Raw genomic sequence first — 21,390 nt, forward strand, 5'->3', positions numbered from 1 at the left:
ACCATAGAACTGGACAACTGGTGGCATATCTAGCTGTAACTTTTGTTTGGCCAACAGAAGAAAGGCACATGCTTTTCTTAACAAAATAATAAAAGAGATGTGTTAGCTTACAGTGTGTGCAGACAAGTCAGTAATAATATTGTGCCATCGAATCTCCTTTGTAACATATTACTGAAGTTAGGCTCTGTTGCCACTGACTTTTAAGATGGCTCTAAGGTCAAGAATAACAGCTCACTAGAGTAATGTTTTTAAAAATGAGATAATGAGAATGCAGTGTTTCCCTAAGGGTTTAAGATATCCCATGTATATATTATTTGATATAAAATCATGTGTGATCATGTGTAGTTCAGCTGTATACTGAAGCTGAAAGAGAGAAAATAATGCATTTGATGATTTTATTTCAAGCCCCCTTTCCCAAGATGAAATCTCCTATCCATCCCCACCAAATCACAAGAATATTTAAAATCTGCATGAAACTTGATTTTGATCAATGGAGAGCACTACCTTGGTTGTATTCTCACACTAACTTCCACAAGCACACTAACTGCAAACTGCTGTGCTACTGCTGAGGGGCAATATCACTGCTCCCTTCAGCCTCCTCAGGAGGGAAAGCAGAGAGAACAATACTGAGCTTTTTTCCCTGGTATCAAGACACAGGACACATGGGAATGGCTCAAAGCTGTGCCAAGGGGTATTCAGACTGGACATTGAGAAGCATTTCTTTATTGAGTCAGTGGTCAAACAATGGAACAGGATTCCTAGGGAGATAGTCAATTCCCCAAGCCAAATTAAGAGGCATCTGGACAATGCTCTAAGTAACATAATTTAACTTTGGGTCAGCACTTAAATGGTCAGGCAGCTGGACTAGGTGAACACTGAAGGTCCCCTACACTGAACTATTCTATTCTAAAATTGCTTTGCCTCTATCTAATAGAGAACACCACAAGAGAGATCTACTAAGAAAGACTTGGAATACAGGGTTACAGTCAGCTGAATGATCACGTGTCTAAGGGCTTGCCCATTCCTCCTTCCCTTCACAGTTTCCAGATATTCTTCTTCTGGCCTTCCTATTCCAACCTGTTTACCTTCCTCCAGCTCCAATAAGTGTCAGACCTTTCTATGAGCCTCCCAAACTCACTGGTAGAGCAGAAAAGCCACTCAGCTTCTTTTGCTGTGTAAGTTTTCTACCCCATTAGGAAGTCAGAGTGAAGCACAGAGGTCTCTGACAAGCTCCAGTGGGAACACATTCCCTGTCTGGCAGCCATGTGCCGTTGAATCACTTCCTATGTCATATGTAAGCAGTATTTCTGGCTGCAGCACCACGAGCAGCTGAGCTAACCAAACAGCTTCCCACCCCACTTCCTCCTTCTTGAAACCATCCTCTCAAGGAATATCCAGCAAGGACAAAGAGAATATTTAATTCCTTTGATCTTGGGATGAGGTAACTACACTGAAGTAATGAAATTAGGAAAGGGAAATCACTGTCTGTGATATGGAATTTTGATATGGAATCTAATTAAAAACCCAGGATGAGCTCATGCAGACTGATCTATGCACAGCCACACCAGTGACAAGAGCACCATAACTAAGCATGCACAAAGAGGGACTGGAAGCTATGTTTCAAAAGTACTTCAGAAAACACTCCTCCATCAAAATGGGCTTGTCTAAATACAAACCATGTTCCAGTTTCAGATGACAGTAATTCTACTATCACACTGTGTGCTGAGTTAAATGGAAGAAATTCTGATTAGAAACATACAGGAACAAGAATACATCTCATGCAGACATTTAAAATGACACATTAATTACATTTGTTAAGCGATCAACCGCTGACAGATCTATTTACCTCGTATATGTCGCTTATCCAGACTGTTATACTTTGAAAACTCTTCAGATTTGTGATGTCATAAACGAGAACAAAGCCTTGTGCACCACGGAAATAGCTGGTACTAAGTGTATGGAATCGTTCCTGGCCAGCAGTATCCCTGAAGGAAGGTGTAACAAATCACACACACACAAACAAACAAAAAGGAGATGATTAAACCGCAGAATCTCGAAGAAAGATTACTTCAAGTAGTATAGTCCAAATTTTAAATTATATACTTTAACATAAAGGGAACAAGAAAAAATACAGACAAGTGAAAATGTGGATGCCAGATATAGCAATAAAAGAAATACACTGGACATTTATTCTGATACACAGCCCTAGTAGGGAAGCCAAGCCAGTGGCTGAAATCTGAGAGTAATGTCAAACCTTTCTTTATATAAATAACTCAGGTGATAGAAAAAATCAGATGTCAGATGACCTTCCCATATCCTGACAGTCCCTTTGCAAACTGTCATACAACCTGTAGCCTAGTTTAGATGGAAGACAGGTTTTGGGAAAAAGCCATAAAATACACTGACACAGTGATTCTTACAAGTAAATCCAAACTTTGAGGAAACAAACACAAATTGGATCCCTCATCTGCTTCAGGAAATGCTCGCTACAAAGTACCACGTCTGAAATGTTCCTGCACTAAAGAGGAACAAAGGAGACAAGCTCCAAGCTTTGTCCCAGTCCCAGAGACATGACATCACTGGCACAAGGGAAACCTGATGGGAAATAAAATGAATAAAGAAGGTGCATGGCAGTGGAAGTAAAGTCAGGTAACATAGAAAGAATACAGAGATTCTGTTCACCACTGTAAGGAGAAAATCTGTGTGGTCAAAGCTACCCTGGATTTGAAGTTGACAGAAATATGGGAGACAATAAATTTTTTTTCAAATATATTAATGGCAAAAGGCAGTGTAGAAATAACATCATCCTGTTACAGGATGAGGAGGTTCATGATCTCCTCACCAAAAGGGACATGGACAAGGCAGAGGTGTTTCATGCAGTCTTTGTCTTCAGCACAGCTGACAGACCAAGGGGGTCTCAGTGCCCTGAGCTGGAGGACCATGACTGTGCAAATGATCAACTCCCACTCGACCCTGAAATTGTGTGGGATCTGCTTCTCCAGCTGGATCCCTACAAATACATGAGGCCTGATGGGATTCATCTGAGAATTCTCAAAAAGCCAGCTGATGTCATCACAAAGCTTCTCCTGGTTTTCGAGCAGTCTTGGGAGTCCAGAGAGGTCCCAGCTGACTGGAAGGTGGTAAAGCTGTCACAGTTTTCAAGAAGGGTAAGACCCTGGAAACTACAGGCCTGTCAGTCTCACTTCACTGCCCAGTAAAACAATGAAAATATTATTCTGGGAGATTAAGCTCTTAGAGAGTCCAAAGAAGAGCCATGAGAATAGGAGAAGCCATACAAGGAGTGGCTGAGGTTCAGCCTGGAGGAGACTGAAGGGAGATCTCACTGCAGTCTACAATTTGCTCACAAGGGGAAGCAGAGGGGCAGACACTGATCTCTTCACTCTTGTGACCAGAGACAGAACTTGAGGGCATGGCCTGAAGCTGAGTCAGAGGCACGTAGGTTGGCTATGAGGAAAAGGTTTTTCACCCAGAGGGTGGTTTGGCACTGGAACAGGCTGCCCAGGGAAGTGGACACAGCACTGAGCCTGACAGAGTTCAGGAAGTGTTTGCACAATGCTCTCAGTGCATGGCTGATTCTTGGTGTCCTGTGCAAGGCCAGAGTCCAACTGAATGATCCTGATGGGTCCCTTCCAACTCAGCATATTCCATGAATTATGCCTTAAGAAAGCTATAAAGAATCCTCCAATATTTTTGCATTAAAGCCTGAGATGGAACAACTGCAGATCCAACACCAGTCAGATAATTTATATACAGATTTACTCCTTGACAAGTTAAATACTGGTAAATAGAGATAATCTTCAGTACTAGATGCCTTGAGAGCCTGGTGTCAGAAACCCTACATAACCTTTAGAAAAACTTCCAAACCAAAAAATAGTGCACATTCCCAAAGACTCATCAAAGTCATTTTTCTTGGTGACCCTTTTGAACAAACACTTGATGGGTAATGAAATGTAACATCTTGCTTTATCACTTTCCTCTATGTTCCTATACAATTAAATATACTTCACATGGATCATAGATCTGCACTTGTTGGTGTGCTGCATGTTTTTTTGCTAACCCAACCCAGTGACAACCCTCTTTTTAAATTATATTAGTTGCAGCAAAAAATACTCTCTCCTAGGCTAAATCCAAATTTTAAAATTATCTAGTAGGAGCACCTGCACATGAGGAAGACACACAATTAAAAGTAGATGAGATTTTTCATGTCATATTGCAATTTAGTTGCTTTTCTTTTGTGATACTAATTAAAACTTACCAGATTTGAAGTTTCACTCTTGTATCATTAAACACCACTGGCTTTACTTTGAAATCAATGCCTAGAAGAAAAAAGGAAAATCTGTAACATTTCTCATAATAACATGGATTCCGTCTGAAGATTGTTTCTCAGCTCTAGTTATCATGCAATTTCAAACAGAAAGTGAAAAAGAACAATACCATAGACAGAATAACTAGTCCACCATATACATTCAAAATGGAAGCTGTAAAAGGAAACTATTCACTGCTGAGTGCCAAAACATTGCACAAATACAATACAAAGTGATGCCAATACCAAGCAAAGAAGGGGCAGGACAAAGCAAAGGTGAAGATACTCAGAAATTTGAAGTATTACCATGGATTGCCAGGAGATGTGACAGCAGTTTCATGGCCTATGCACAACAGAACATTGTGTAAGTACAGAAGTGATTTTCAAGAACTACAAATGGGAAGGTACAAATGCTTACAAAGCTGTCACATGTGCAACACATTTTTTATGTCCTTACTTCCAAATCCCTAAAAAAATATGCAGGGTTACATGAGCAGAAATATGAATTGGCTGTATGCATTAAATGCAAGCATACATGGGATTTAATTCAAAATGAAAAGGACTGGCTCTACAGCCTAAATCAGATCCAGAAAGCCAATGCTACAAGCAAGTATTAACAGTCAAAATCAATGCAGGATATTGTCTTTATATACAATACAGATCCTCCCTCAAAGATATTTTCCTGATGATTTATAGTGTTTTTCTTTATTAAATTGTCAAATTAGTACTCCAGATGTGTTAGATGATACCTAGATTTATGAGCTGCTCAAGATCCAGTTCTAAAATTAGAATCTGCCAGCTATCAGCTGCTATCTCAGAGTGACATATTTTTGCAGAGTAAAGCATTGTTCCCCCTATTACTTCATTGCTGAAGTTTGAAATACTATTTGATAATTTCCACGACTGCTTTTTCCCCCCACTGAAAAACAATTAGGATCTTTTAATCAAGCATAGTAAATTTAGTTAAGGTAACATTTGCCCATACTGTATGGGTAAAATTCCATAAGATCAAACTATGGCTACTTAAAATGACAGTGTCTTTTCACCAGCAGTAATGTCATTTGAAGGAACCAGATTGAAAAATTATAAAAATTTTAAGTTACTACCACTGTACTGATATCCATAACAACGTGCAAGCCAAATTACTTTATCAGAGGAAAGCACCCCCTGGCAGCAAACCAAAAATATAGAGGAAATGCTCCCTTCCTTTGTACTGACAGATGTATTGTGCACAAAATTTTGACAAGTACACTCTCACATGCATGCACTCACATGCACTTTCAATGCTATTAACATTTTTGTGTGTATGTGGTAAGGCAGTTGAGGTGGATTTTTAAAATTATTATGATAATCGTGTCCTTCACTTGATGAATTTTCATTGAAGCTTCAATGGAAAGGAAAGATGAAATTATATAATTGGTATCTGTAATTAATATTACACAAAGCTTCCTTGATGGAATTAATAATGCCAGGAGGAAATGTAATTTAAGTAAAATTTGCTCATGTAAGGTTAAATTCCAACATTATGGAAAACATTTTCTCCTGAAATTCACATGGTTTTGTTTAATTATCTGTATGATTTTCTACAATTGATGTTGGAGCAGCTAAGAGGGACAGAGTATACACAGAGAAGCTGGAATGTCACTTACAAATGGTGCACTGGGAACACAGCAAAAAATTATATTCCAGACTGGGATTCCCAGAACTATGGAGAAAAGTTCTTAGCTGACATACATTTTAATAATAAATTGCTATAAGCTTTCTTAAAAAAAAAAAAAAAGTCATTTGTAAAAAGGAAGCAGAGTGCTGAATCAGACTAAAACTTAATCTAAATTAAAATCAGGCATATTGACTTCTTAAGTCAACTTCAAAATTTATTGACCTAAAAGGTCAATGAATGTTAGTGAAAAACAGAAGTCAATATGTTCTGCATGCATGAATTGTTCATGTCTTTATATGAAATTTCCAGCAAACTTAGCAAATTGGAAAGACAGAAAAGAAAAATGAGATACACAATGCCAAAGACAGCTCACGGATTTCAGATGCTTTTAGGTCTACCTGGTACACAACATGATCAACATAACAAAGCAAGCATTGATTACAGCTCTTGAGATAAATGTTATTGGAAGGCAACAGCATGTATTTGCTTCTTTTAAGCTGTCAAATAAAACCAAGAAGGGGGATGCTGGGTGCAAGTTCAAATTCTGGCTGTTATTTCTAACTTTTATAGCCATGAAAATTTATTTTCTTTATATTCAAAAGAGTAAATAATGCCCATATTAGGACTGAGGCACCTTAAGGACAATTACGTCTAAAAAGCATAGTCAGCCTGAGGGTAATTCAGGTGTGAAATTCTCCTTTCTTCCTTCCCTTTGGCCATCTGCAGAAGTCCTCTTCAAAAAGATGTCTTTTGCAGCTAGCCTGGAAAATTATAGCACATTTTTCACCCAGAGCTGGTGGGTTCCTGATAGAAAATGCTCAAAAACATATGTCTATGCAGAGAAAATTCAAGTTTGAGTAGCTTAGCAGGACTCAACAGTGAAAACATGGACAGAGGGTGGTGAATGCCCCTGGCAAGCTCTACGCAGCACACTGCTGTCATAGAGCATCTTAACTCCAGAAACAGGGAAGCAGCTCCTAGCAGCTCCTGTGCCTAAACTGGGCAAGTGCCCAGTGAGACGTGGTGGGTTGAGGTTCCACTGTTACTCCTAGCCCATACTTAATTGCTGCTGCATCACTTGCATCAGATTCTTTTTTGAACATGTGAAGAAATGTCTGAAGCAGAGAGGTGTTTGAGCAGTCACAAGTACTGATAATTCCTGGTTTGCTGAGAGAAGCAACTCATGGGATAAGATGCTTTTTTAGGAAAACAAAAGTGACAAAAAAATTCAGTTTTCTTTAAAAAAAAATCAAGATGTGGATTGCTACTGGTGTTCTTAACACAGGACACATATACCTTCAATGTGGTTCATTTTTGTTGATTACCTCATTCCCTTCTAAAGTAAGTATCAGGGAATCTACATAAACTTATAAACTTTTTAATTCTAAAGATGAAGTTGTACCACTTTCAACTATGACAGATTTGGGAGGACTCACAGCTCTGCAGAAATGTTTCTCACAGAAAAGACGTGTGCTGAAGGACCACAGTGACTGTAATACAGCAAAATAACCTCACACCCTGTGATCACAATGCTGTTCACTGGTATACAAAGATGGGTTTTTGTCCATAAACCTTCTCTATGGCTTTATAAGCAACACCATTGTTTAAACAAAAATATTCATTCTTTATAATCTATTCATAATACAATGCATCTGCCTTATGATGCGTATAAGTTTAATTAGAAAACTATAATTGTTTATAATTGATCCAAACTATGCAATTGAAGAGAAGGAAGGGTACCTAGCCTTGAGTGTTTAAGAGCTGCATTAAAAGCTTTAAATGAAAATTTACTGTGGGTGTATTTTTTGCATTTTCTCATAAAATACATAATTTTAGAAAATGTCACCACTGCTGGAGCCTATTACGAAATGCTTGTCTGTTTTCTTTTCTCCTGCAATAACACCAGGATTTCTCCTAGTAACACAAATCTGTGATTCATTATGACCTAGAAATGAGACTTTCAACAACCTTTTAATTTCTGTGCCTGTGACCCTCTGCCACCAAGAAAGGTGATGGCACATGATTTTGTCAGGGAAATCAGGAAGTGTCAAGACTGCACAGCCAGGATAATCTTCCCTCTACTCAAATCACCATTTTAATTGGACAATTACGGTGAAAAACCACCTGACAGCAGATAAGCATTTAATAGACTGTACAACAGAAAGGGATCACTTGACTAAGCTTGTATGAAACAGGCATCCAAATAAAACCAATTATTTGTTCTGATGGTATCAACAGTGAGGAAGAAGACATCACAAACTAAGAAAACACCAAGTGTCTTCTTCCTTTACATCACTAGGAGCCACAGTCTCTAGGAGGCATCCTCTCCATTGCAGCTGTCCCCATGAAGAAGGAACCTTCCACTTCCAATATTACTCTTTTGGAAGACACCACTCATAATCTCATTTGTTTTCAAAGTCTAAGACCTAAAATACCTGGTAAAATGGAATTAAATGCAACACAGTATTTCAGAAATAGTTTTAAAAATACATTCAGGTAACAAATACCATATTTGGATTATTCCTTTGTATTTCAGAATAGCATTTTTTAAAAAAAGTTTTAAAATATCTCAATAATAGGTGTCACTAATGAAGCTAAAGAGATTAATCTTAGTCCATAAACTGTCACAAAAACTATTATCTTCACTATTTCTTGAAACAGTTCAACTCACAACTTGGGAGATATATTCTTAATATTCTTAATATCATCATCATATAGAAGTCTTCTGAGTCTGTAGTGGACTGAAACAGAAGTGAAAGAAATTATGTCTAAAAATAATAGCCTCATGGTCAGGAATCTCAATGTAAAGCACATCAACAAGCCATTATTTATTTTTATAGCCTTTCTTTGGGCTTTCTTCCTAAGTCTAGCATTCATACTAGTTGCCTAGTATTAAGATCAATTTCCTGACTTTACAGTTCGTTGTGTTTTTCCCTCTTCATTCATGCTGGTTTCAGAAACTGCTTTGTAAGAAAGAGCAAGAAAATAGAAAGTGGTTAAAGTTCAGCCATTCTTATAAGGGCAGGTCAAGCCATCTCATGTACATTAAGTATTCTCTGGAAGTACTGCCACAGCCACTGCCTGGTATTTCATTTGATTATGCCAGCTCCTCCTAGACTGAAAGATGCGTGAATGAACCATGCACATTCCAAAGTGAGGAATAAGCAATTTCCTGGCATAATTTAGTTTTGTCTTCAAAATCAAAGAGAAAATATTCTTACACGCAAACCCTTAAAAATTAAAATTTCCCCATGAGAATTTGGTAAAATGTCCACAGCAAATCAAGCCACTTAGCATGTTTTCATGCTGGAGACAAGGTTTGCAGCATGTGGACAGTCATCCTGCCATTCTCCGTGGCACGGTGAGCCAAGGCAGTGGGAGCTCCCCATCACCCACCAGTGCAGCGTGTGGTGCAATTGACACGGTCTGGCAGGGTTAGTTATTTCCATCATTGCAACAGCTCTGCTTTAATCATCTTGCACATCGCTAACTACAGGAGAAGAGAGCTTTATACCATTAAACTTATAAACAAAAGCTAAAAGCCTTTCTAGCCTGAAATATTGGTGAACTGGGCTTTTTACTGACAATGCTCTGAGGTTGGTACCTGAAAGGAGGCTGCAGCCAGGTGGGGATCGGCCTCTTCCCTCAGGCAACGAGTGACAGGACAAGGGAAATCAGCCTCAAGCTGTGCCACGGAAGGTTTAAGTTGGACAATAGAAATAATTTCTTCCCAGAAAGCCCGGCTAGACATTGCCATGGGCTGCCCAGGGAGGCGGTGGAGTGACCATGGAGGTGTCCAAGGCTGGACAAGGCACTCAGTGACTGGTCTATTTGACATGGCAGTGTTTGGTCACAGGCTGGACTTAGATCTCAGAGATCATTTCCAGCCTGGCTGATCGGGAGCTCTGTACTGTTCTCTCTGCACCTGCATCGATGTTCAGCAGCAGGGCCCCAGTGGGCATTAAGAAAAAAGTGAGAAAGAAGCCTTCACCAGTTTACACCATGAGTAGGTTGCCAGCGCCCAGACGAACAGCAAGGATAGCGAAACAACCCAGCACTTCGCAGTGGCTCTGGAAGTGTGACATGTGTCTTGACACCCCGGCCAAGGTTTAAGCCGCTGAGGCGGCTGCACACACAGTTTGACACCTCGCAGCCCGGCAGCGCCGCGCTGACAGCGCCGGTCGGGCCGTGTGCGAGCCGCGGGCACCGGCGAGGGGAGGGCGAGGGGCGGCAGCGAGGCGGGCGGAGGCGCTCGGAGCAGGCGGGCACTCACCGATCGTGGCCATGTACGAAGTGGCGGGAGAGCCGGCGGGAGGCGAGGCGGGCTCCGTGTACCTGCGCACGATGGAGGTCTTCCCCACGCAGGACTCTCCGGCCATCACGATTTTCACCAGCAGCGGCCGCGGCTCGGCCGCGCCGCCCGGCGCCGGCCCCAGCCCCGCCATGGCGGGCGCCGAGTGCCGGCCGGGCCGGGCCGCGCCGGGGCGGGGCGGGAGCGGGAGAGGGCCCGGAGCCGCCTCAGCGCCGCGCAGCCACTGCCCGAGCCCGCCGTGTGCAATTATGCAAAGATACGCTTTTTTTTTTTTTTTGCTTTTTTTTTTTTCTTTTTTTTTTTTTGGTAGAAGTTTCATCACCAGGGAGGAAGCGGGAAACTTTCACAACCCCCATGATGCTTCCCCCGTGAAGTACAGAAATAAAGTCTGGTTTCGCATTGCTTCCCAGCATTAAGTCAGTGGCAGAGGAAGCAGGTTTTAAGAATTTCCTCTTTATCACTTTTAATTTGTTGTCATCTGACAGTCAAAGTGACCCGTGACACAAAAAAATAAGAAACCAAGCCAAAAAACACCTGTATGTACAGTGTGGGCTTGCTGCATGCTCCGGATGTTTTTACCAGAATCCCACATTGTCCAGATTACAAAGCCCGTGGCCAATTGCCAGCATGCACATGGAACTGATCCCGTGTCATAAATTTAGGAACAGGATATATTTGAATGAAAAGTGCTAATGTACATTCGCAAATGCTTGTGTGTATCTGGGCTTGCAGTGACTTCCCATGGGATTTGACACTGTCACCTTTAACCCTTTGAGGAACAATTTGATGAGTTTATATATCGGAGCTGTAGAGGTGCCTTGCTTTTTGTGGAGGACAACTTATGACTCAGTGAGCTTCACCTAACATGGTTCAGAATTACGGAATCAGGACCATCAAGGCTGGAAGAGCCCTTTGGGATCATCCAGTCCTGTCATCAACCCAGCCACTGTAACCCCCAAACCACTAAATGGCCAGATCTAGACACCTCTTAAATACCTCCAGGGATGCTGATTCCACAAATGTCCTCTTATCAAAGGCCAAGTATTATTTCAGGCTTGTGTCTCCTTCACCCCTCACACCAACCTGCACCTGAGTTTGCCTGTATCAGACTTGGTGACTTTTAGGACTTTGTGGTAGAAAATCTCCAAAGGATGTCATCAACCCTTTTCTCAGTCAGTGCAATTTCCTTCATTGATGGATGGCCTGTGCAATAAAGCAGCAGGCATGTGGCTTGCTTAATTCAACAAAATAAAGGTTAGGAGGGAATATAGTTACACTTTGCCAGGGATTCAACTAAAAGGAGGCAAAAAAAGCTTCATAAAATAAAGGATAATATAGTGAATAGACAAATACACACTAACCATGAATATGGCTAAGCCAAAATTTGTGAAGGTTCCAATGATATTTCAGAAAATTCTTGTAATTGAGATAATTGGGAGAAAATTCTTCATAAAGGCATAATGAGAAGAACATGTTAGGGGGGCTGCAGCTGCCTGCAATAGGGAAGGACTGTATTTCATAAACCAGAACACTTCCTATGAGAAAGATCTCCAGCTATCTCAGCAGGGCCATGAAGTTCTGCTTCCCCATGCAGAAATTGGAAGTTACCATTGTTTATTTCAGATCTGAGGGGAAGATGGGGTGCTGGTATCTTGTGGTATTTCTCATGGGTCAGAGGTGGTGTGTATGGGGAAACTCCATCACAGATAATGTAACATCAGCAGGCACAGACAAGTGCCAGTGTGGCTGCTGGAGTGAGGACAGTGCTGCTGTGTCCTGTAGCACGGCTTGGACAGATGCATGCAGGTGGTAGCTGCTTTACAGATACACCTTAGAGCTTTGTCTTTCATGTGGAGCCTTCTCGATTGCCTGCTCTGAGGCTGTCCTTCTCAAAATAGCTTTCTTCAAATACAGGCAATGCTGCAGCTGCCTGCAGCAGTTAGATTTATTTACGTGTTAGTCTGGGCTGATGGCGTTAACAAGGATGCTACATTAGCTCAGTCTTTATCCTCTGCTGTCTGTCAGGCCAGCCAGTTTAAATAAAAAGGGTCTCCATAGCATTTTGTACATTCGAGTGTTGATTTATGAGCCTTGCACAAGGCAGGATTCCAGCCAAATTCCTAATGAGACTGCTCGTACCCGGGGTTACCGCTGCTCTGAGCGAGTTACAGTAACACTTTTCCTCTTATTGCTATCCACAAGGGGACAGTCTTTCCATCTCTTACCACCGACTAAAACCATTTAAAAGTTAGCTCCTTGAAAAACTGCCATTCAATGAATGAAAATTATTTTTTTAAATACATGTTTCATGCTTTAGAAAAGAAAGTTCCAGATCTCTGTATATATGGTATTACTGTACTTACAGAGCTAATCATAAGCAAAGTTAGTTTAATGAAGGTAATGACTTGAAAATAATGACTGTGGCTACAAAATAATTGGTTCAAAGCACAAAATGAAGTTTCCATTATGTTTATTGAGATATCTTTGGAAAAAAATGTATTTTCTTCTCGTTCAGCTTTTTTGATTGTTCGCTTACATTTTTTGACTCTATCCAAGAATGTGATGAATGGTACTAATAATAAAAACATAGTTTAAAAGGGAATTTTAGTTTGAGATCTTTTGAATTTTCATATAGAAAAATGACTACCTTTATTATAATTTAATTTTATAAAACGTTAGATTATGAAAACATCACATTCATTTTTCTACAATATTTCTAAAATATTGCAGTTGCTCTCATAGATATGATTCTTACATTTTTGCTTCTTACCTCAAACATTTGGTTTAGAAACAACTGATCAATTTACTCTGAGTACAGAATACTTTGGGCAAAGCAGATAATGCCATATTTTTAAATTTTCAAACTGCTCACACCTCGTATTTTGCACTAGTGTAGCATATGGCCCCAATATCTCTTGAGAAGTTATCAGCAGCTGATTTTTCGTAGAGCCACACCCTCACAAAAGTGGAACAACTCCTCACTACAGTTACAGAAAGTACTATAAAGTGCTCTGAATTCAGAAAGGAACCAGAAAGATTTTTCTGCAAAATATTTCACGCAAACCATGCAGCATAATCTTGTCACTAAGGCTATTTTGCACATACTTGCAAGCAATCATTAAAAAAAGCAAGTTAAGGAGAAGAACATAAATATGAAAAAAAGGTGAAGAAATGTTCTTTTAAAACATAATAGTATTGTTACAGATGCCACAGCCTCCTTAATAAATGAAACTTCCTCCTTAATGAGGTAAAGCTTATAAAATATTGCAAAGTGCTTCAATGTATTTCCATCTGAAATTATTTTGATGGAATATTAGAATACTAATGCAATTACAAATATTAGCAGCATATTCATGAAAGTTTTCCTGAGCTGAAGACATAAGCTAAAAATGATAATGAGAAGAAAGAGTGAGGCTTAATTTGGATTTAAAATGCTCAGTACTAAGTCACTGCTTATGTCAAGATTACTCACTGAATAGATTCTCTTAAGTGACCAAAGTGGAACTATTTCCTTTCATTTCTGTTAAGATAAAACCACTTCTGAGTGGACAAAATTGAAGTAAATTACTCATGATAGGCAAAACAGGGTTCACTAATCCTTAAATGAAATTTGTGGGCAAACTGTAAAGCATTTTAGTTATTTAAGGGACAGGATTCTCTGTCAAACCAGAAAATAATTTTTAAGATTTCATCAGAGAAGAGGACGTCTCTCTCTGCATTAGAATAACTCAAATGTGTGGTTACTGATAAAAATTGCTGAAAAGTGATTGTGATAAGTTACTGTTATTGTGATTGTTATGAGTTATTGTTTGTAGCTGCTCATGATCCACTTTGGATTTGCAATAGGTTTTAACTTTACTTTCTTCAACGGCAGAAGTCGTCGCTACATTCTGCCTTGGCTTATTATCCTCAGTTCATGTATCCCTTGATATCTCTGGATTCAAAGTCATGTTTCTCAATATATTTGAAAGAAGCACTGTGGCAGTCACAGTAACAGGTAATTTCAGCTAACTGAAGAGCAGTAAGGAAAATGGATGAAATATGCAAGGATTTCTGTAATCAGAGGGAGAGGTAATTAAGGCTAAGAGAAATATTTTAGTTGAAAAGAAAAGTAAGAAGGATTCTGATACATTACAGAGAAAGAAGTAGGGTCACAAGTCCTGCCAGAAGCCTGCTCCAGTGCAGGCTTCCCATGGGGTCATGGGCTGCTTTAGGCATCTGCGTGCCTCAGCATGGGTTCCTCCAGAGGCTGTAGGTGGATTTCTGCTCCACCATGGATCTCCATGGGCTGCAGGACACAGCTGCCTCACCATGGTCTGCGCCACGGGCTGCAGGGGAATCTCTCTGGTGCCTGGAGCACCCCCTGTTCTTCTGCACTGACCCTGGTGTCTGCAGACTTGTTGCTGTCACATATTCATTCTCACTCCTCTCTCTGGCATGCAGTTGCCCAGGCATGAGTTCCCCCTCCATGCCTTCTTGACCTGGACAAACTTGAGAGAGCTGTGGTAGTTCAGCCTAGAGAAGGGAAGGCTTCACAGAGATCATCCAGTATCTGAAGAGGCTTTATAAAAAGGAAAGACTGGGACTTTTTATATGGGCAGATAGTGACTGGACAAGGGATAATGGTTTTAAACTGATAGAAGGCTAGTTTAGTTTAGATGTTAGGAAGAAAAAAATAATGAAGCACTGAAATAGGCTGTCCAGAGAAGCTGTGAATGTTCCATGTCTGAAAGTGTTCAAGCCAGGTTTAATTATTCCAGAAGCAACCTGGTCCAATGAATGACATCCCTGCCAGGGCAGGGCTTGGAACGAGATGATTTTTAAAACATCTTCCAACCCAGACCATCTATGGTTCTATGATTAATGCTGTTGTTGCAGGTGTGCTACCACCATCACCAATGGGCTCAGCCTTTGCCAGCTGCAGCTCCATTTTGGAGCAAGCTGGCATTGACTCTGTTGAACATAGGGCAAGGTTTTGGCAGCTTCTTACATAAGCCAATCATGTGGCCTGCCCCACCTACAAAAACATGGCTATACAAAAACAATACAGAAGATATCTTGGTAAACAGCATCCACAGGAATTGCCACAGGAATCGCCGCAGGAATCTCTAAAAAAAACAACTTTGGAAGTATCCTAACATCATCACAAAAATAGCCCTGAAATAGGAAGAGGAATGAAAAGAAATGTTATCATAAAGATATTAGGACTAAGAGGAAGACACTGATTACATGTGCTTATTCTGATTATTCTTAGCACTTGTAATGTCAGGAGCAGAGTGGACTGAGGGAGATGATTGATCTCCAAATCAGGGGGGTGGAGAGTAGAAAATTAGAGCAGATGTAGAGGTGAAGGACTGAGTTCATCCTCGCAGGGGCTTTTAGGTACAATTTATGGGAATGATTTCTTGCAGCAGTTTTAGAGTCTCTAAATGGAGCATGTGGCTTAGAGAGGTCACAAACTAAAGGCCAAGCAGCCGTGACAGTCATCTTTGAAGGTAAGCTTTGATGCACTCTTCCGATTACTTTTTTACCCAGTGATGGAAACAAATAGGAAACCATGCAAGCAGATTGCTTATAGATGAGCCTGAGAATACACAGCTACATCTGTATCACCTTCAGTAGAAATATCCATATTTCAGTTCAAGTTCACCAAGTGAAGCTGCTGGAGGAGTAAACCAGTGAAAATGCTCCATCTATCCTGCAGGCGTTAGCTCATTTCCCCTTCCTGTCACTCACTGGTTTGCTCTTGTCTCCATGTGTTGGGGCGTAGGTTGTCCTGCTAACTCCCATGCCACCTGCTCCTCTTCTATGTCCAGACCTGCTATTCCAGCTGTGAGGTGGCTGTCAGCCTCTCACTGTTGAGGCCACAGCCCTGGTGCCTTTGGTGGAGCAGTGTTTTTGGAGAAGAGGTGCTAGTAGGTTGCCAATGGTGGTGTTTAATCCTCTGAACCTTGATTAGCAAACTGTAAGGTAGCTGGCAGGTCTCTGGATAATTCAGCTTTCCATGGCAAGAGTCTCCATTCATATCCAAAACCACCCAGCTACCCCAAAACTATACACAAAGGGCAACGTGAACTTGCATCCTCTCCTTTTCATCCTGGTGAGGAGCTCTCTCATCTGGACTGTACCACTCCCCTGTAAAATCTCCTAATTCCTTTGACCTTCAGATCTGATGGCCCCATTTCCAGTTCCCACTAGTTATGGAACACAAAACTGGGACTGGGTTGGGTGCACACAGAGCTGGGCATTTTTAAAAATGCTCTTAAGATTTGAAGCCACCATTGACCTCATGGTTTTGGTTAGTGGAGGTTATCTGAATGATTGTCTGGAGCAGGCAATGGTTTTTAATTTATTTTTCAGTGACTGTTTTCTGATTTAATGGAGGTTGTGGGGTTTATACTTGTTTTCACCAGTCTGACTGTATCTTCCTATATATCAAAAGCATGCAGAATTGAAGACAGACATTTTATGTATCATATAAATCTATTTAAGTAAATAGATAAGGAAACACTTCCAGAATGGAGTAAGAATGAAAGACTGTGTTGATGCTATTAGGAGTAGAAACATTTTGGACTATCAAACTTTCAAATAATCTGTGAAGATGTCACATAAACACATGCACATACATAACCCCGCCAGAGAGTATATTTTCCTTGAGATAAATGAAAAATTCAAGTGTACATTTTCATTTAAGTATCTGGCATGTTTTTCAAATCTACAGTGCTTGGCAGATACCAGAGCATCTTCCACTAATCATAAAAAGATTTAAATTGCATTTTATTTATATTTAGCCTTCTGAAAGCAAAGATTATTTGATGTCTAGATCCCATAGGCTTTTATTCCTGGAAAAGTCTGGTAGAAGAATAAGGCTAGATCATTGGTACCCTAATCTGTTGCAGATAATCTAATTTATGTTGCTATGTATCGTGTTAACGACTCTAAACCAATGTGCACATTATTTTTTTTTCAGTTGCAATTTGAGAATCTCAGAATAGGAGATGCAGAGACAAGGATAACCCATGTTTTCCATGAGAGATTCATGGAAACAGAAAAATAAGGCCTTTTTATATCTTTCATGATAACTGTTTTTCTTGGCTTAAATGTAGGTTTTAAAAAATGGTGCTCATTGTTTTGCTTGTAGTTCTTTCATGCATGAACAATCATGCTGATGATGCATTTACTTCAAGTGAATTTTCCAATTGAAAAAGTGCTCTTGAGTAGTTTAAGTTCTATGAATCACCAAAACCTCATCTAAGTCCCATAAAAGCTCCGGCTGCAGAAAACAGCCTTGGAAAGAAGACATATTGGGATTGTACTGCATGATTTAGCTGAAGGGAAGTATATTTGGCCAACACAGAAGAAGCTGAGGAACCTGGCAGTTCTGTAAAAATGAAATTATTATGTGCTAGACAGACAGAAACTAAATGCTGCTACCCCCTCTTATATGCCTCACTTGTTCCTCACAGGTTTGAGGCAGTGATTCTAAATGTGAGAACCTCAGCCCTTGAAACACAGGATTTTTGTGGGGCTTATTTCATTCCTTATCTCTTTCTTAATTTGTTGTTTCACTACTGTCTTCCGTTCTCCTTAGTTTCCCTTGTACTTGTTAGAAGTTCTCCTTTTCCCTGGTATCACTGGCTGCACCATTTGGACAAATAGTATTTCTGATACAATGTTTTCTTCTTATTAACAAATGCAGTCTATTTATTTCTTGTATAATAACATTTTGACTGAAACAACTTTGAGTCACAAGTATTTGGCAGGGAAGCATAAGTGATTTTTCAGTTCTTATGCAACTCTTATTTAAGGCTAGTTTTGAAAGTAGATAAAACTATTCAGTAAATTACAATGTTTAAAAATTTTAAACTGCTTAATGATAACTTCAAAATATTAAGATATTGCCTTGGATTTTCTTTTTAAATTTATGAGGTAACTTAAGGTAACAAATATCTTTAATATGTTGAGAGTTTAAAAAATGTAATGTAACTTTCTGTATCTTCCATAGTGATGTATTGTCTCAAGTGAGCAACACAAGTGTAGTGGGTTTCCTTGTGCTGGGAATTTTTGTCAGGATCCAAGGCTTTGGGCCCAGATCCAGCCACAGTCTGATGAGCTCTATGGTGCTCCTATAAAAGCTGAGAGGGTTGCTGTGCTCACAATACCTTTTCTTCTTGCTGCCACTTACACAGATGCAGTTGCTTGTTTCTGGAGTAGATGGCTTCCATGTTGCCCTGGGGAAAAAATATTTTTGCCCACATAAGGCCACATAAAAAATTTACATTTTGATTGTTTTTCCAAGAAAATTTGGGTACAGTTAAAGGTTTTTAGTGTGAGCTAGGGGACTTTGCACAAGAAATCTGGCCAGCAGTGCTGACAGGCTGACCATTGACACCCCACATCAGTTTGTGACTGGCACTGTTCCTTGGGAATCTGGAACCAGTGCCTGAAATGCACCTTTAGGGTAGAAGATACCTGGGAAAATGTGATGGTTTATCTCATGTTTTATTTTTTGGTGACATCATTGGTGCACAAACCTTACTTTGGGTATTAGCCTTCTTGTGCTGTTCTTTGAGATAAAACACTTGGTGAAAGTAAAATGTAATTAATGTAATCACACCCTCTGATGAATTATTAGAACAATAACCGTAAAACAAGAAAGAATAAATAAATTACCTTTTGGTCTCTACAGCCTCCTCAGCAACAGGGATGGTATCTTACCCTTCCTGTCTAAAAAAAATTAAAAATGCCTTGAGGATGGTATGCAAGGAAGGCAAGCTTTATGAAACATGAATGCTTAATACCAACTGAAGAGAGAAAAACAGAAGGTGCAGTTTTGCCACAAAGGTATGAAATAATCAATGCTCACTTCTAACTCAGTCTAACCTTCTTAAAGGCATGCCTCCCTAAAGTAAAAGTAATGTCTAAGTCAAGAACATTTTCTTTGATTTACAGTTAAAAAAACCCCAAACTTTCATCAAGGTCCCCATGCACACACAAAGGTGAAGGAGTGATTGTTCACATCATTTGAAGTATTGATCAAGCAGTTGAAAGTTATTTGGAGAGAGAATAAAAAAAATGTTGAGAAAGGCCCTGTATGCCTTGTTTAACAAAACAGAGTCTTGCAGTGGGACATACAGGTTTTACACCTGCAAGACAAGCTCTCTTCCATTCCAGCAGAAAGCACATTATCAATTTTGCACTTCTGTAATATTTCATGTTCACAGTTTGCCTGGAAACCTTTAATATTGCTGCAGAACAATCCAACTGTATGAAATTGGTGCACCATTATGCTCAAAATTATTATTGCTAACCTTCTCTGGTTATTTGTACACCAGAAAGTTTGAAGTCACTGCCAGGACTTTTTAAAAAATATGGCTAAGGAAGCTGATGTTGTGCTGCCAAGTGTGCCACACACAGAGCATTTTCCCCATATGCTACTCTTGAAAATGAGTAGTTTAGGCCACTTAAAAAAAAAATCGTCACCAAAGGTATTAGCAAAAGCAGGTTTTAATAAGAATTTGCAAAAGTGTGGCTTAACAGAGTTCAATGACAAGGTTCACTCTATTACTACAGAAAAGAAGAATACAAAGGAAAGTCAGTTTAGAATCAATTTAGAATGATTTACACTGAGATTGAGGATGCAAAAGGATAAGGGAGACCCTTTGTTAAAAAGAGGACCCGCTTGCTTTCTAAACTCCTGAGAGATCCTAGATGTAGCCAAGTCAATCTAAGTCCCATATTTGACCAACAATTTATTTCTAAGGGGCTTAGCAACATATAATTATTCATTAGTATTCATAAAGTCATCCAACAGGATTTACTACACTCAGAACAACTACTTAATTATAGATTAAGGATGCCAACATTCATACTGTACACATTAGAGGGCATTTGGATCAATTCACAAATGCATACACACAGATGGAGAGGTATATATAAACATATATATACATATATATGTGTAAAGGTACCTGTTAAAAGTTCTCCTTGAGTTCAGAGAAATACTCCTGTTGAAAGTCTATGCATTTCTCAAAGGGTGAGAGCTGAGCATCGGAGGAGTGGAGGGTATCAGCCCATGCTCCATCAGCTTTTGGAGATGGTCCTTCAGGTATCACAAAATTGAGAGCTTGTGTGCTCTGAGAGGCATCCCCCTCAGACAGAGGTGCTGTCACAGTCCACTACAGTCCAGCAGAACTCAAAGGGCCTCACTTAGGTCCCCTGTTTATAGGGTCACAGATGACTGACTTTAATAAATATGGCCATAACTCAAGTCGGTAACTACTGAAGTTTTTCAAAAGTCTGATAACAATAGTACCATTCCACTTGGGCTGCAATTCAGCTAATAAATGTTCCAGTGCTGTCAGGAACAATAATTGATTATCCATTGTTCTCCACCTTGGTCAGGAAATGGGTGTCCTCAGTATGAGCAGTGCTGCTCCCAGCTGTGCAATTCAAGAGTTCCTGGTATGGTCAAGGGATGCTTCACTGCCCAGCTGGTATGGTCAAGGCTTAATGGCAATTAAGCCTGAAGTCACAGGGTAGGTCCAAGGGAGCTATGAGGGTGTGGGAAATGCACCACCACAACCCACCCCATGACTTAATTAATCTTGCTCCACACTGTGGTGATGGGGTCACCTCTTGCCTCTGGACCTATAAACAGATACATGCCATATTCCAGTTGTAATTTGAGGGAAATTTTTGGTAGTTACATAATTATTTAGGTTTTATTAAACATGATTGAGTAGTATTACATGTATAAGGAGGACTTTGCAACTGTGCCAGCCATCTAGCTATTTTCCACAGTCTGTTAAATAACAAGCATAATATGATATAAATAAATAAAATTACAATTGGATTCAATGTAGAGCTCCTGTTGGTGATGAGAACCACCCAAATAACGTATCCAGCTAGTGATGTTCTCCATCCTTCTTTGCTCTTTCTAGGACAGAGTATATATCTTCTGTGTCTTAATGATCAGTGCCTAGAGTTCTATATCCAAGGTTTTAGATATGTATGTTGTGGTTTTTGATTCAAGTCACAGTTTTCTAGTAGTTTCTTCACCAAGGTAAAATTCATGCCAGTGGAAGTAGGTGG

At 39.9% G+C, this 21,390-nt stretch overlaps 1 protein-coding gene across 4 annotated transcripts in view; it reads right to left on the bottom strand.

The window, feature by feature from the left end:
* The window catches only part of LOC306799790 (ras-related protein Rab-10-like), a 30,880-nt gene extending 20,331 nt beyond the window's left edge, over positions 1-10,549 (bottom strand). Inside the window, exons 1-3 of one of the 4 annotated variants that reach the window (XM_079301289.1) lie at positions 10,258-10,544; positions 4,277-4,337; positions 1,847-1,985 (exon numbers count right to left, since the gene is read on the bottom strand). In XM_079301289.1, coding sequence (XP_079157415.1) covers positions 1,847-1,985; positions 4,277-4,337; positions 10,258-10,429 — 372 coding nt within the window. In that variant the 5' untranslated portion in view covers positions 10,430-10,544. Of the gene's footprint in view, positions 1-1,846; positions 1,986-4,276; positions 4,338-10,257 lie in introns of all 4 variants that reach the window. The other 3 variants (XM_079301287.1, XM_079301288.1, XM_079301286.1) reach the window with 3 other exon arrangements.
* Between the last annotated feature and the right edge of the window lie 10,841 nt (positions 10,550-21,390).

This window comes from Erithacus rubecula (assembly GCF_903797595.1).
Source record: "Erithacus rubecula genome assembly, chromosome: 3".
Classification (NCBI taxonomy): Eukaryota; Metazoa; Chordata; class Aves; order Passeriformes; family Muscicapidae; genus Erithacus; species Erithacus rubecula.